General features: G+C 49.7%; 8 protein-coding genes across 8 annotated transcripts; 4 read left to right on the top strand and 4 right to left on the bottom strand.

Moving 5' to 3' along the window:
- Positions 1 to 97: 97 nt before the first annotated feature.
- I303_100666 (uncharacterized protein) lies at positions 98 to 1786 on the bottom strand (the record flags this gene model as incomplete). Its single annotated transcript, XM_018404041.2, has 9 exons — positions 98 to 126; positions 200 to 518; positions 599 to 680; positions 744 to 843; positions 909 to 992; positions 1070 to 1224; positions 1279 to 1379; positions 1438 to 1608; positions 1685 to 1786. The coding sequence occupies 9 exons, from the start codon at positions 1784 to 1786 to the stop codon at positions 98 to 100; spliced, it is 1143 nt and encodes a 380-aa protein (XP_018266695.2).
- Positions 1787 to 2355: 569 nt separating this feature from the next.
- On the top strand, positions 2356 to 4664 carry I303_100665 (uncharacterized protein; the record flags this gene model as incomplete). Its single annotated transcript, XM_065968163.1, has 12 exons — positions 2356 to 2692; positions 2764 to 2874; positions 2931 to 3025; positions 3106 to 3211; positions 3280 to 3479; positions 3545 to 3638; positions 3697 to 3711; positions 3790 to 3912; positions 3983 to 4069; positions 4142 to 4295; positions 4362 to 4449; positions 4509 to 4664. 12 exons carry the CDS (start codon positions 2356 to 2358, stop codon positions 4662 to 4664), a joined length of 1566 nt encoding a protein of 521 aa, XP_065824235.1.
- A 206-nt stretch (positions 4665 to 4870) lies between these two features.
- On the top strand, positions 4871 to 5463 carry I303_100664 (uncharacterized protein; the record flags this gene model as incomplete). The annotated part of the gene is made up of 2 exons (XM_065968162.1): positions 4871 to 5278; positions 5377 to 5463. The coding sequence occupies 2 exons, from the start codon at positions 4871 to 4873 to the stop codon at positions 5461 to 5463; spliced, it is 495 nt and encodes a 164-aa protein (XP_065824234.1).
- A 487-nt stretch (positions 5464 to 5950) lies between these two features.
- I303_100663 (uncharacterized protein) lies at positions 5951 to 7451 on the top strand (the record flags this gene model as incomplete). The annotated part of the gene is made up of 2 exons (XM_018404038.1): positions 5951 to 6601; positions 6759 to 7451. The coding sequence occupies 2 exons, from the start codon at positions 5951 to 5953 to the stop codon at positions 7449 to 7451; spliced, it is 1344 nt and encodes a 447-aa protein (XP_018266692.1).
- A 449-nt stretch (positions 7452 to 7900) lies between these two features.
- On the top strand, positions 7901 to 8638 carry I303_100662 (uncharacterized protein; the record flags this gene model as incomplete). Its single annotated transcript, XM_018404037.1, has 2 exons — positions 7901 to 8190; positions 8314 to 8638. 2 exons carry the CDS (start codon positions 7901 to 7903, stop codon positions 8636 to 8638), a joined length of 615 nt encoding a protein of 204 aa, XP_018266691.1.
- Positions 8639 to 8988: 350 nt separating this feature from the next.
- I303_100661 (uncharacterized protein) lies at positions 8989 to 10350 on the bottom strand (the record flags this gene model as incomplete). Its single annotated transcript, XM_018404036.1, has 1 exon — positions 8989 to 10350. The coding sequence occupies one exon, from the start codon at positions 10348 to 10350 to the stop codon at positions 8989 to 8991; it is 1362 nt and encodes a 453-aa protein (XP_018266690.1).
- An 849-nt stretch (positions 10351 to 11199) lies between these two features.
- On the bottom strand, positions 11200 to 12397 carry I303_100660 (uncharacterized protein; the record flags this gene model as incomplete). Its single annotated transcript, XM_018404035.1, has 6 exons — positions 11200 to 11355; positions 11462 to 11650; positions 11724 to 11935; positions 11993 to 12043; positions 12115 to 12156; positions 12223 to 12397. The coding sequence occupies 6 exons, from the start codon at positions 12395 to 12397 to the stop codon at positions 11200 to 11202; spliced, it is 825 nt and encodes a 274-aa protein (XP_018266689.1).
- Positions 12398 to 13156: 759 nt separating this feature from the next.
- On the bottom strand, positions 13157 to 14113 carry I303_100659 (uncharacterized protein; the record flags this gene model as incomplete). The annotated part of the gene is made up of 3 exons (XM_018404034.1): positions 13157 to 13285; positions 13362 to 13541; positions 13643 to 14113. The coding sequence occupies 3 exons, from the start codon at positions 14111 to 14113 to the stop codon at positions 13157 to 13159; spliced, it is 780 nt and encodes a 259-aa protein (XP_018266688.1).
- Positions 14114 to 14418: the final 305 nt, after the last annotated feature.

Here is a 14418-nt window from a genome sequence, read left to right as displayed (position 1 = left end):
AGATATCCTCATCGTCACTGGCAACAGGCGAGCTATGTGTCGCTTCTCCGCTTACAGTGCTTTGACCTGGCCTGAATGAGGCATCGCGTAGTAGGCCCTAGCCGAAATGAGGCACTTCGACTCCGGCTATCAATCAACGTCGCATATGATCAGCGCACACCCTTAGCAATTATACGTCGATGCAGACAGGTGTACACACCGATCACCTCCACCAGTCGTGTACCAGCGGCCCAGGATTGTTTATACACCTCAGATTTCCCTACTTTTGCCACACGAGCACGAGAAAAAGTGAGCGCGTCAATGGTCTTGCCGTCCTTGAAGAGCGAGTGGACGCCAGCCTCCTGAAGTACAGATGATTCGGTGAGGAGATCAGGTCGGACATCGTTATTGGGGATTGAGAAGTAAAATACACCGCATCGCGTGTGATTTCTCTGGTCATCGGGCGGAGCGGCGACTCTGTGATTTGCAGCTTTGAATAGACCTCCTGTCCACCACTCCATCATGATGCCGCAGTTGATCTGGTAAAGCAGCTCGAATCAGCATTTGAGAGTGTGGAACTGTAGCGTCGGGACCGCGAACTCTCCAATCTTATACTCACGATGATCCCGCCTGGTGTGTGTCGGGTGTACCTCCATTTACCTTGGTCGTCCCTCACTTGAAGAGAGGCCATGGGTTGCGAACTGCGCCAAAGACCAGTCAGACACGCGATATTGACCTTACTGTAGACCATTTTGCACACTCACAAGACCATCGTCACAGCCCCGTGATCTTGGTGGCCCTTGAGCCAGACGCCGCCGACTTTGTCCGCGTCTTCCGGATCAAATTCGTCGTAATAAGCCATGTCTGGGTTCGCGAATGTAGACTTCAGCCCCATGTGAAGAGCAGGACTCCAAGGAACAATCACTTACACCGGAACCAAGAGTCGTCCTTTTCTTCATACGTGTGGAAGTCGACAAAGGTATTGATAGGCAATTTGAGCGCCAAAGCAAATACTGCCGAATATCAACCATCCGTGTCAGCTGATCGATTCGCTGTCCTGGGCATCCCAGCTCTGCATACGTATACTGACGTTGGTAGACTTTGTACAGTACGTCCTTGTGTACTCTTTCGCAGAACGACTTGACTTCTGGGATGTAAGGCTTGATTGTCAATGGCATCGATTGGTCCTCCATATCTCGCTGCCAATTGAACTGCTCGATTTGATCTTTCACGCCGTTCTCCATTCTAGCCAATCATCAGATAGATCTTCAACATCCTCGGCAGATTTGGAACACCCACTCGTAGTACTGTCGCAGCTTGAAACCGCGATATATACCGGTATGATCCATGTGACCCTCGAGTTCTTTCTTTTCCTCCAGCGGGGTCTTCTCAATCACTGTCTGAAAGCCGAGTGATCTGGATCAGCTGGGGACGGTATAGGATGGTGATGATTCTCACATATCCTATATCTACCTGACGTGTAATCTCTTCCTCTGAGATGCCAAATCCCGTCAACACGAAGAATCCGTCGGTGGTCATTGCGGTGAACAGCTGCTTTGCAAGCTTTTGCTGAGCAACCAGCCCTTGATCCCATGTAGAGATGTCGATGTTCGTCAGATCTGCATACGGCTACTCAGCGATGAAGTCGGGTAAGCCATCGAGTTGACACTGCTGTATATGGGTCAACGGGGTGTACGGTACTCACTACGTCGACTTTCGATTCTGCCACAGGAGTGAAGTGAAGGAGACCGCCACCAGCTTTGGCGTGTCCGTTCCCTTTATCGGCATTGATATTTCCTGGGGACATGCTTGCGACACTTATTGTATTGAGAATATTGAGCAGCTTATCCGAATACTTGACGAACTTTTGAGCGCTATTTAGTGAGCTGCTGAGTGAATCCGCTGCATAATCAGTCTTTATAATCGTCTGATCATCTCGGGGATGTGCACGGGCAAAAACGGCGAATGCAGGCCAAAAGTGACGTAAAACAGATCCACCGGTTCATGTGATATGCGCTACGCATTTTGAGAGCTTGTCTTTGTTACCTTTCTCGGGGTAAAACTAGTCGTCCAATCACGCCTGCTGTAATCACAATGCTGACCAAGGCTGTCACCTGACTTCCGCCTTGACCGCTTGATTGAGCTTGCGATAAGCATTGGGCCGCGGCCAGCCATGCTAAAATTTGGCACTGCAGCGTGAACTCAGCAAGTACAGGGAGGCATTATGGTATGGTGGGCGTCCTTATCTGTGAGTATGCAGATGTGAGATGTATATATATATACTCATAACAAATGAATGGCAGACTGATCTAGTTCTTTCATGATAGTTAAATAGTCAGAAAAGTGTAACTCCCCCTATATTGACATACATACAAAATGAGTCAGGTCAACGACCCTGCCATCGAGCTAGGCAAAGAGGCCAGTGCCAACCAACAAGTCTTGGTCAGCGAACAGGGCATTGAGGGAGCAAAAGATCAGCTCGATATTGCTGGACTATTTCTGGCAGACCTTGCGAACCGACCCAATGCTCAGGAGCTTCTCTTTCCGTACACCGCTGCCGAGGAACGAGCGGTAGTCCGTAAAGCCGACATGATCATTGTCCCACTTCTCCTGGTCGCCCTCATGATGGGCGCTGTCGACAAGAACGCACTCAGTACTGCAGCAATTCTCGGCTTGAGAACCGATTTGAGGCTCGTGGGACAGGAATATTCTTGTGAGTATAATGCCGGAGATCGATCCTGAATCCACCCGCTGAATCGTGTGCTGACGCTACTTACGGCTCAGGGACGGGTTCGCTGATCTTCTTTGGAAGCATTGCCTCGCTTTTCCCCGCTCTGTTTGCAATGCAGAAGTATCCTGCAGGAAGGGTTGTTGCAGGATGCGTGACGGTGTGGGGTAGGTACTAATGATCAGTGGAGGTGTGCAAGCGTTGACAAAAATCCCCTATACAGGTGTCGTTTCTTTGTGCATTGCAGCTTGTAGTAATTTCGCTGGCTTGGCTGTCTGCCGATTCGTGTTGGGTCTGTTCGAGGCGTTGACCTTCCCCGTGAGTTCCACCAGAGCCTATGTGTACCACAAGTCCCAAGAGCGTCTCTCTCGAAGAAAATCGCTGAGTCTTTGACACAGGGCTTTTCGCTCATCGTTTCCTCGTGGTACACTCGGAAGGAACAAGTCGTCAGAACAGCTTTGATTTACAGCACACTGTCATCGCTCACCAACGGACTGCTCTCTTGTGAGCGAGTTTCATCTAATGATACCATCTGACTTTATTGATTTGACTCTGCGTTTCTGAATTTGTAGATGCTGCCTCCTTTGCGCCCAATCATCTCGGAGTCAAAGCATGGCAGCTGCTTTTCCTTCTCATCGGGGCCATCACCTTCTGCTGGGGAATCTTGATGGGTTTCTTCCTCCCCGACTCCCCAGTAAGCGCGAGGTGGCTGAGCGATAGGCAGCGGTATATCGCTGTCATGCGACTCAAAGATAACAGGACGGGAGTAGAAGTAAGTTACCTCCACGAAGATTCAGCAAGCGACTGGCTGGTGATATTGATGTTGATGATTGGCAGAATAAACATTTCAAGCTATCCCAAGCTAAAGAAGCCTTCCTCGACCTGAAGACGTGGCTCATATTCTTGATCAACATCTGCCTCAACGTGCCTAGTAAGCGTCTTACTCCTAGACAATCAGGTCTGCGGCTGACGTGGCTTTGTCCACGCAGACGGCGGAGTGTCAAGTGCGTGCATGATCCGGACTCAGGGCGACATGCAAATGGAGACCCTGCCCTTGTGCTCATACTGATAGTCTTGAGTAGCGTTCAACTCAATCATTGTCAACGGTTTAGGTTATTCAACTAAAGAGACCTTGCTCTTGGCAACTCCAACCGGATTGATCAGCTGGTGCGGGTCCTTGCTCTTTTCCTGGATAGCGATTAGAAGTAAGTCAGATGATAGATCTTAAAGCTCAAATGGCGAAAGCACTGAATACATACACTGTTCACTTTTCAGCGAAACAACGATGCTTGACAGCTGCAGCATCTTGTCTCCTTCCTCTCCTATCCACGATTCTTCTTCACGTGATTCCACGATCTAACGGTGAGCTGCATCTGTTATGTCACTTTCCAAGATTCCGACGCTAACACCTCTTGACATCACTTTTACTCGTAGTCGGGGGTAGTCTGGGATCGTTATACTTGATCTATTTCTACTGGGCACCCTATATTGTGATGACCACAGTTGTTATCGCCAACACAGGAGGGTACACTAAGAAGACTATTGTCTACGGCATGTCATATTTGGGCTATTTGGTCGGAAACATCATGTAAGTGGAGTCTGCTAAGGACTTCGTCAAATGAATGTTGGACGGTGACTAATGGCCAGACTTCAGCGGCCCGCAAACCTTCCGTGCGAATCAAGCTCCAGCCTATACAGGAGGAGTTATTGCAATGCTCGCCTGCTACTGCGCGGGTATACTGGTTAGTATTGGCTCCCTCAGCCCTCCTAAAGTCAGGGCGCTTACAATTCTGGGGAGCAGCTTCTACTGGTGTACTACTTCAACTTGCGACGGCTTAAGAAGAACAAAGAGCAATGGCTGGCTGATCACTCGCAGGAGGCCGCAGCGGATGACCTGCTCGACGACTGGAGAGATGAGACTGATTTCGAGGCTAAGCGATTTCAATATGTACTGTAATCAATTGTGTGTTTATTCGGGCATACACTTGATGATTCCTTTGGCTTCAGTCAGACAACGCTCGGGTCCCATCAAGAACAGAAAGGAACGGGTCCAATCTGAACGAACCGCTGACTATCATAAAATTGTCTTACTCACTTTTACATCCAATCTTAGTATTCTTCCATCAACCAGTCACATTGTTTGCATCAGAATAAGCACAAATCATGCCCAAAAGAAAGAATCGCTCTGACTCCACCGAGCACGAGCGCAAGGACCCTTCAGGACGCTCACCCTCTTTTTCAATCACTCCACCACCTTCTTCCCAGAAGTACAATCTGCCCAAATACCCACTCGAGGAATATCAGAATGACGCCCTTTCTCTCGTCGAAGAAAGCCAACAAGATTCCCTCTCATCTCGAAGTTCTGACCCTTTCATTTCTAAGCAAGGATCATTTCAGGACATACCAACACCCCCCAAACCTGTCAAGAAGCACAAGATCTCCGGTCATGCTTCGTCCTCTTCCAATTCGAAAAATGCTGGCGCATTTCCCGCAGAAGCCAAGAAAGTACTAGTCCAGCACGCTATGGATTTAGCATATAGGAGCTTGCCCTTTGCCGAGCTTTCCAAAGAGGCGAGTGCATTGATTGCTCTATTGCTCTTCTCTCTCTCTGATTTAATGGGATTGATAGGTGCGTCTGAGCTGACGAGATGTCGGTGGGTTTGTTATAGCTTGGTATATCCGAATCCCGACTCAAAGATCAATTCAAGCCCAACAGGTCAAATATCCGAAAAGCCATTACCGACATGTTCCTCTGAACCTGAAGATCGTCGTCTAGCCGGTGGCGCTCGAGCACTCACTCTTACCTTCGCAGCGGAACCCAGGGCAAGATAGAGTTTGTTTCCCTCAGGAATGAGGGTAAAGGGGATCGCGGGATCACGTGATCTGTTATCTTTCTCCTTACTTTTCCTCTTTCCTACTACTGAATTACGATTACGATGCCAAATCATGTATCTGTATAATACGATTGACTTTTGCTTTATATTTTGAGATGAATCCAATCCTCACAGATCCGTTAGATGTACCGGTGGAACCCTCTATTGAAACGAGGAGGGCATTCCATCACTGAGCTCACCCGTCGAGCTTGCCACCGTTCTTAGCGTGCGGGAGTTTGGGTCCGAAGTCATCAGCATCTCAGCCTTCCTTTGTTCTTCATCTTTCTGCTGCAATTCATCACATCCGCTGCATCCGCACCTGGCGAGAAAACAACCTGCCGACTCAGCGTGTCCAGTCTCTCATGAAGAAATGAGCAGGCCCAAGCGCACTCGCCCACAGGCTCAGGCCCAGCCGCCTCCTTCACCAGCGCCCTCATCTTCATCCTCATCCTCATCATCCTCATTCACCGAGATAATCCAGACGCCCCAAGCCGAGCTACCCATACTTTCTTATTGCCAAGATGTAGAAACCATGAAATATTCTGGACCCTCTTCGAAACGACAAAAGACGTCCCACACGTCTTTCGCAACTCCTACACCCCGGACTCGTCAGCCCAAACCCTCACAACCAGATCCAAGCGTTAAGTTGCGTTTCTCAACCAAGAGCGCAGGCGAAGACAATGCAGCTCAGATAGAAAATGGGTCACTGGTGGATGCAGTACGCCCACGCAGAGGAAAGACTCAAGTCTCGTCCATTGCCTCCTTCATCCGACGACGAAACGAACCGAAACGAAGAAAGCTCTCGGGTATAAGTACGATCAATCCAGCCGATGTGACTATACCAGAAGAGGATACCGCGGTCGACAGTCTTACACCACCCAGATGCGATATCAGACCTGCTAAGTCTTCAAAGAAGACAAAGGCGAAGGTCAATTTCCCATCTTCTGTCAAATCGAAAGTGTTGGAGGAGGTGATGGATTTCGTATATGAGAAATTGGACTTTGGGGCTCTGTCTCGAGAGGTGAGTGCTTTGATCGCACATTGTCACCGGTCATACACCAAAATGCTTCATCGATCTCGCATATACCACACTCCCGGCTGCTGCTGGCGATCTTCCGTGCTTCAACCCCCCCTCCCTGTGGTCGCTAGGACGGACTAACGGAACTGTCCCCTCGCAGTATGGAATACCGAAGGCGTTCCTCAAGGATCAGTTCAAATCGTATGCTGGGCATCCGAAAAGCCTAACTCACACGAATTTGCGCAAGTCGGTACTGGACATACATCAGATGGATCTATCCTTTCTTGCTCCGAATGTGGAACATTCAAATATCATAGAGGGGACTACGATGAGCAAACAAGGGCTGGGGAAGGTCGCCAATGATTACTCGAGATCGCTTTTCTCCAAGCCGAACGAGCAGGTAGTTGTCCTATCGAGAGATAATGAAGATCATCTGGGGGACAATGGAGAAGAAGAGAGCGGACCCGTCTTCGATCAATCTCAGGATGGGACTGGAATGCAGGTGGATTGCATGCAAGGACCGAAAGATCTGGATGTGAGTATGAATGAGGAAGATGGGTCGAGATCGTCTACAAAAGCAGGAGTGGATGAGCGCATTCGTAAATCCCGGAAGAGCACCCTCTATGAGGTACTAGAGGTATCAGAGGATGGAGAAAAGGGGATGGTCGAGGAGGAAAGTGACGAAGAAGAAGAGGAAGAAGAGGACGAAGAGGAGGAAGAAGAGGTGGAAGAGATCGAACCATGGGTAGATCTTAGAAATCGACCCCGAGGTCGACTCACTTTCAACATGCAACAATGGGCTGAGGACCGGGATGAGGACGTGACCATGGATCAGGATGTCATTTTGGATTAGTCAAGCAGCAGGACATGACCATGAAAAGGGCATATTCACCGGTGCCGGGGGAAAGAATGACTATATGGCGAACATCAAGCGTGAATACACTAAGAGTCGCAGTAGCCCCCTTCTGAGCATTAGTATATTAGTCGTTGTAAAAAAAATTGTGCGTCAGTTGTAGACAAATTACGTCCATTTCACATCACACATGTATTGAAATCAAGCATTCCAAGTTGATAACCTGTTATCGGATGGTTTTTGTATGACGTAGTAGTGATCGATCCGGGTTACGGCATGCTGTACTCGAACTCGGCGATTGATTGACTGAATTGATTGACTTGTGATACATGAATGTTCGCTGACAGGATATGAGAAGTCTATATAGACCAGCTCGTGACATGGGAGGAGGGTCCACACCGTTTGTCAAATAAAGTGTGCAATCATCAATCACAGGGATCTAGGTCGCGATGTTAGCGTACCTCCAATCGTACATACCTGCTCTCAAGTCGATCATCCCGCAAACGTCTCCTACGGCTGAGCCAATACCAGAGATAGGCTCTACAGCCCCTGCCTTACCCGGTATATCTCTTGGAGGGACTCCTACTCTGGTGGCATTTGTCCGGCACTGTGGCTGCCCATTTGCAGAGAAAGAAGTCAAGTTGTTGTCGGAAGAACTGAAGAAGGACGGCAGGTTGAGAGTCATTATCGTCCAACATGCTGAGGAAGAACAGGTGGAAAGCTGGTTCAACGAGATAGGGTAGGTCATCAAGACTTTCTGTCCATCAATCCTCGCTTGCAAATCTCCCTCTCTAATCGGCTCTCTTTGAACATCACACGTATGAGAGCGCTCCATTGGCTCACTTTCGAGATTACAAAATAGCGGCCCCAAGCTCTTTCCCGACGGTTCACGATACACCCTCTTACCTGATCCATCCCGCGAAACCTACGCTCAGTGGGGTATAGGACAACTCCCTTGGCTTGGAATGATATCTCCCTCAGTAATCAACAATATGAACGACCTCAAGAAGGCAGACAATATCGATCTGCGACCGACCGGAGTCGGTTCGTATAGATGGCAGAACTCTGGCGGGTTTGCCGTAGACGAAGAAGGGATACTGAGATGGAGGAAGATCGCGCAGGACAGCAGTGATATTTGCGACTACTCTGAAGCAACAAAGAGTGTCACTCAAAGGAGTAGGAAATGAATCCCCAAACGAGAAGATGGACGTGGGTCATGTACCGTGGCAGGACAATGGATAAAGTTAAGCGGTTATTGAGGATCGCTAGCGTATGAAATCTGGATACTGTATTTCGCTTTTTGAAGAAAGTCCATTTGGGTATCCATATCGCACAACTACAAAGCGGGAATACTGTAACACTGACCTGAGACTCTAATCTGATCTAGCAATAAGCTTATATAATTGTCCAGTGGTCATCGTTCGTCGTCCATTGTCCATGTACCTACTGGGTCACTGACCTCCTCGAATACAAAAAGTCCATCTACAAGCTCAAAGGCCTATTGACATGCCATCCCATGGGGGAGAGAGGCACGGAATTACCTTCTGTCAGGATACTCTTGGTCTGGAGCAGATTGCTCGCCTGGAGCACTACCGGTAGCGGTCTCCTGAGGAGCGGAACTGCTTTCAGTCGTAGATTGAGCCTCGGAAGACGTGGGATAGGCGGCTTCCGAGGTGATATCCGAAGAGGCGGCCGATGATTCAGGGGTATCGGAGGTGGGAGCCGGAGGAGCACCGGTAGATTCGGGACCATGGCCTTCAGAGCAGTCTGCAGATCCGTGTCCACCAGGGAAACCAGATGGCATGTCAGATGGGAAGCCGGAAGGGGGTCCGCTGATGTCAGCAGGAGGAGCGGTGGGAGATCCGCTGATATCCGCAGGAGGTACGGTAGGAGATCCGCTGGAAGCTGAGCTGGAAGCAGGGGCGGCCGCTTCGCTAGTCGATCCTCCTAGATTGTCTGTAGTAGCGGCGGGATATGCGGAAGAGGCGGAAGAGGAGACATCGGAGCACGGACAAGGCTGCTGGTTCTCATCGGTGCAGGTCCCATCGCTTTGAGTCGTGGTAGCTGCCGGAGGGGAGGCAGCAGCGTCACTAGAAGTGGGAGAAGCGCTTTGGGAAGTTTCAGCAGGAGCTGAGCTTTCGGTGGACTGGACCTCAGAGCAAGGGACAGAAAGACCGTCCTTGATACATCCTTCTTCGCCTTGAGTGGCGCTGTAAATTGGAGCGCTGGTGCTCTCGGAAGGTGACTCGCTGGATGCGGGAGGGACATTTTCGGAAGACGTAGGTGCGGCAGCTTTGGATGTGGATCCCGCGGGATACTCAGCTGATGAAATGGCGGTTTCAGCGGGTGCTGACGAGGAAGCGCTAGGCGGATAGTTCGATGAGCCCGAGTCTCCGCCCTCTTCTTCCTCTTCGCAGTCTTCGGTTTCGGTCGGAGTCGCGGCGTCTGCGGTAGTGGCACTGGATGGTTGTTCCTCCTCGCATTCCTCAGTAGAAGTGGGAGGAGCAGCCGAGATGTCAGATTGGACAGTGGAGCTGGCAGGAGCGGTCTCGGTGGCAGTCACCTCATTGACATTGGTGATAGTGCTAGGCGCTTCGGAGGTCGACTCAGTTGGGGCTGAAGCGACCAAGCTGGAAGTGATCTCGGTAGAAGAAGAGGGAGGAGCGGAAGCTTCCGAGGAGCTAACAGCTGAGGACTCGGTGATAGCTGAGGAAGAAGAGCTGGTTGGGGCAGCAGCGTTCTCCGTAGTAGCAGGGGCGGATGATGGCTCCTCAGGGTAGGTCTCGGTCGGTGCTTCTCGCACGGCGAGAGGCTTGAAAGCGTTCTCGGCTACTGGTCGAGCAGTGACAGCCAAGGAGAAGAGGAGGGCGAATAAAGCTTGAGCAGATACGGTTCTCATCTTGATTGAGTATTCGTCGGTGAAAGATCGAGGCGAGTTCTACTGAAAAGAAGTGCTAATTGCTTGACTGGAGCGAAAATCAGACGAAAAAGCTAATGTAAAAGCTGAAGAAAAAGTCGACAATCTGAAATCTAAAATGAAGAATCGAATGAGTTCACTGAACTGATTGGCTCTTGATTTGTTGATGAGAAAAACACAAATATTTGACCCTCCAAATGAGGGTTTATATACACCAAAAAGGCTCCTTGGCTGTGCTATGCTCGATGCTGTGGTGGCCTATGTTGCGGAAATTAAGCAAAGGAGTGTATGGATAGTGATTGGCACTACCCCGTGATGTGTGATCTGCGGACGCAGCTCAAGCGAGATCAATCGATCTGAATGATTTGCCTCCTTGAGATTGATCCTTTCATTCACTTGCAGTAGAGGCTAATCACAGTGTGTCCTTTGGTAAGGAGAAGGGGTTGACCGAACAGCTCCACCGGTTTCGGATACGGCCTCCTTTCCAAAGCCAGGTGAGCGAGAAAACTACATTGTATCCTTTCATGCTGTTCGGCAGATCGGCTCATTGGTTGCTCTTTCTATCGTGATTCTCGGTCAGTGGAAGTACATTCAGTAGAGACCGGATCGGTCCAGCGATCAATACAATACACGAAAGGAACGAGAGAGCTGATCGGATAAAACGTATCGGTCTCGCTCCCAGGCCACCTGAGAATGGGCCGGAATGATGCCACAATTGTACTCAGCACTCAGTGGCGGATCCATGATTCTGTTAAGTCAAACAGCGGTCTCACACGGCTTTATTCGACCACCGAGGATGCATATCAATTTATGTGTGTGTGAAGGGAGTAACTAGCAATCGACCAATCTACAGACGCTCGGGACAGCGTTTGTCCCATTAACTCTGTTTTGCGGATCGATTATTCTCCAATATGGCTCGCTGTTCCACACGGCGAACGAAGGTCTATTCTTACCTGCCTCTGGGTCGGAACTGAAGGTAATCTCACACTATCATGGATGTCAGTATACGGCTGCAAGCACCACGCCTCCCAGCGTGAACAGCTTTTCCCTGCCAGAAATCGATACACTGATGATTTGGAACCCGCTCACTTACCTCTAGTTTACGCTGGCACTCACTACCGTCCACCTCAGGACCCCAAGAACCATCTTTGGCGGGACTGAAGAATTCGAACGAACGTTTTGAGGTATTCGACTTGTCAGTGACTAGCGTGACCGGGTATTTCGTGTATGACTTGTCGTCCTTCGCATAGCTCCGGTAGGGGGTTTTGTTGGCTGTGACATCCTGTTTAACCTTGTCAGCTCACCGCGGGCCTACGATGAAACTATCTTCAGTAAATGTCTTTGAGCTTACTCACATACATGAGAACGTGCTGACCAAGCTCATAAGTCAATACACCGAAGAACGTCCCGCTCGTCTCCACTGCATTCACATCAGCATTGGCTGTACTGCTTGTATCGAGAGAGGCCCTTGTGGCGGTCTCTGAATTGGTGGTCAGAGACTCGGTTGAGGATGGCGCTGTTTCCCATTCTGAAGGCGCCGACGATGATGGCGGGACAATCGTGGTCTCTGTGAGGCATATAATCTGTCATGCTATGTCTCCAGATGCCTCTAGAAGAAGCTTACCAGTCACGATGGTCGTTGCAGTGGAGGGGAACTGGTCCACCCAAGATGTAGCTTTAGGCGTCGCATGGTCAAGTCTATCAGCACATGATAACGTCGATAATGTATCGGAAAGAATGATGCACATAGCTCAGTCACAGTCGATTCCGTGGCCACAGGGGGTGCCACTAGGAGACGAGGTCGAAGGATCAGCGGAACAGCGAGTCGGCTCAGGTCCAGAAACCAGTACTCACTAGAAGCAGGTAATGACATGGTTGTTAATGGCGGAGAGGAGGAACATGTCCGCTGTATGCTTGCGATTGAGGGAGAGGCTGCATCCGTTGCTAGCGATAAGTCTGGGGTGTTCCTTGGCTTGATGTCTGAAAATTGACGAGGGCTGCTCAGAACCAGCCCTACAGCTACTTGCATCGTCTGCAATGTCCCGACGAAGAAGTAGACAGAAAGTGCCTGCCTCATTTCGGACCGTAAATAAGGCGATACCAGCCCTTCTATTTGTCACTTTTTGTTCTGTTTGCAATGAAAAGGTTCAGTCTGATAGAAGCGACGGTTGATCTTTAGTAGGTGAATGAGTGATTCTTCCTTCCGTCCAAACGACTCATGTAAACTTCTTATTGCGCTCGCTTAGATAGGGTGTGAAACTCCGTGTGGGTAACTTATGGTACTTTTTTATACTATGAGAGGGCTAGAGGGAATCCTGAGCTATGTGGCAAGCTGCAGAACAACCCTGTTTTACAGCTTTTGGCGATCTTGAGGTTTTGGAATGGGAGAAAGTGTGAAATCTAGGCCGTCCAACGATCACTTAGGTATTTTATCGCGCACCAATGTTAACTTTACGGCCCGTGATGAATCTAGGTTCTGTGCCATATCTCCGTTTCAAGGCAAACAAGTCCTTTGAAACTCTCATGCGTGTTCCAGGGAGGTCTATCCTTTGACACCCCGGTCGTCCTCCCGAGCGCATCAAGATTACTACGACCCTCGATGACATATCTGGCACACTTGATTGAGCTTACTTGAACTGCATGATACATACTTATAGCTCAACACCAGGATGACGGCCGACGACTGACGGCGAAGCAAACTTCCAGCTCTGAAACAGTACATAACACCGATAGCATAAGATCTATGCTCCAACTACGAATACTGCGGCCATAAGTGCTACGTCCCCATTCAAGCCTTTCCCTCGCAGCTTAGCTCGAGGAGCTCCTTGTCGTCAATCTCCTTTACGAAAGGCGACTCGGTATGTATCTCAATTGTGCTATTCTCGAGTCTCTCGCCGGGAGCAATCACGATGTCGCACTGTGTGATACAAGGCAACGTCAGCCAAACGCACAAGTTCGTGCATATGGTGAAACTTTACGAATCTGGTGCTTACTGTGTAAGTTTTAATGGGGGCACTCTCCTCCCATTTGTGATCTTTATCGTTCTCTTCATGATCATACGCCGTGAACGTCCAGGTGGCATTTGCCTTCGAGCCTTCGGGATGGGCAGTCTGAATATACATTGATGCGACCTCTTCATTCGCATATTCATTGCAATAAGTGTTCTTCCCGTTCTGAAGGAACGCAAGTATCAGCTCATTTCACGACATCTACAGAAAAGGATTGCACAGTGTATGTTTCACCCAACAATGCTAGGGGGAAGAGCGGGACTCACATCGGCACAGGTGTAAGCATCCATCTTGATGAAGAATCCTGATCGTACGTCCTCATCTTTCGGAACTTCCGAATCGTTATTGTCAGTCGTAGCATTTTGACTGGCGCTTGCGGAAGCTGCACTTGCACTGGCACTGGCACTGGCACTGGACGCTGAGCTTGCTGCTTGTCCAGCCAAGGAAGCCACCACTCCCGCCCAGGCAGAATTTACAGAACTGGTCGGCTGTTCACCATCTGTCCCGCTTGCAGAAGTAACAGATGACTTTTCCGGAGCTTTTGAGGTAGTGGCCGTCCCCGATGACGTCGGAGCAGCGCTTGAGTCCGATTGAGAAGTGGTACTTTCGGGAGCAGTGGTGGCTGAGGAAGTATCATCTCCCCGCCTGGCAATGGTATTGGCAGGATATGCGGAAGTGGCCAATGTGGCGCTCAACGCCAGAATGGAGAATAGACAGACGTTTCCTGAGGACAGCATCCTTGGAGATCTCTATGCAGTATGATCTTGAAGTCGGAAGAGGACTGACGCAGCCAAAGTACGAAGAGCGATGCGCCAGAGATTGGAATCATGGGAAGGCGAGCGATCTTACATATATACGTGTATTGGGGTTTGGTGTTTAGTGGATTGATCGATGTTCCATCGTGTTCTGAACCGAGAATGGATCTAGCTCAGGGGTAATGACATTGCAATACCTTTCATTGATATATCATGGTGAATGACCCCCATTTAGGAGTCGATTAGTATCGGTTATCCCTTTGAAAAAGGGTGATCATTCTGCTTGC

The sequence above is a fragment of the Kwoniella dejecticola genome, chromosome 1, assembly GCF_000512565.2.
Source record: "Kwoniella dejecticola CBS 10117 chromosome 1, complete sequence".
In the NCBI taxonomy this organism is placed as follows: domain Eukaryota; kingdom Fungi; phylum Basidiomycota; class Tremellomycetes; order Tremellales; family Cryptococcaceae; genus Kwoniella; species Kwoniella dejecticola.
Note: the sequence above shows the minus strand (reverse complement) of the source record. Positions and strands in the feature narration are given on the sequence as shown.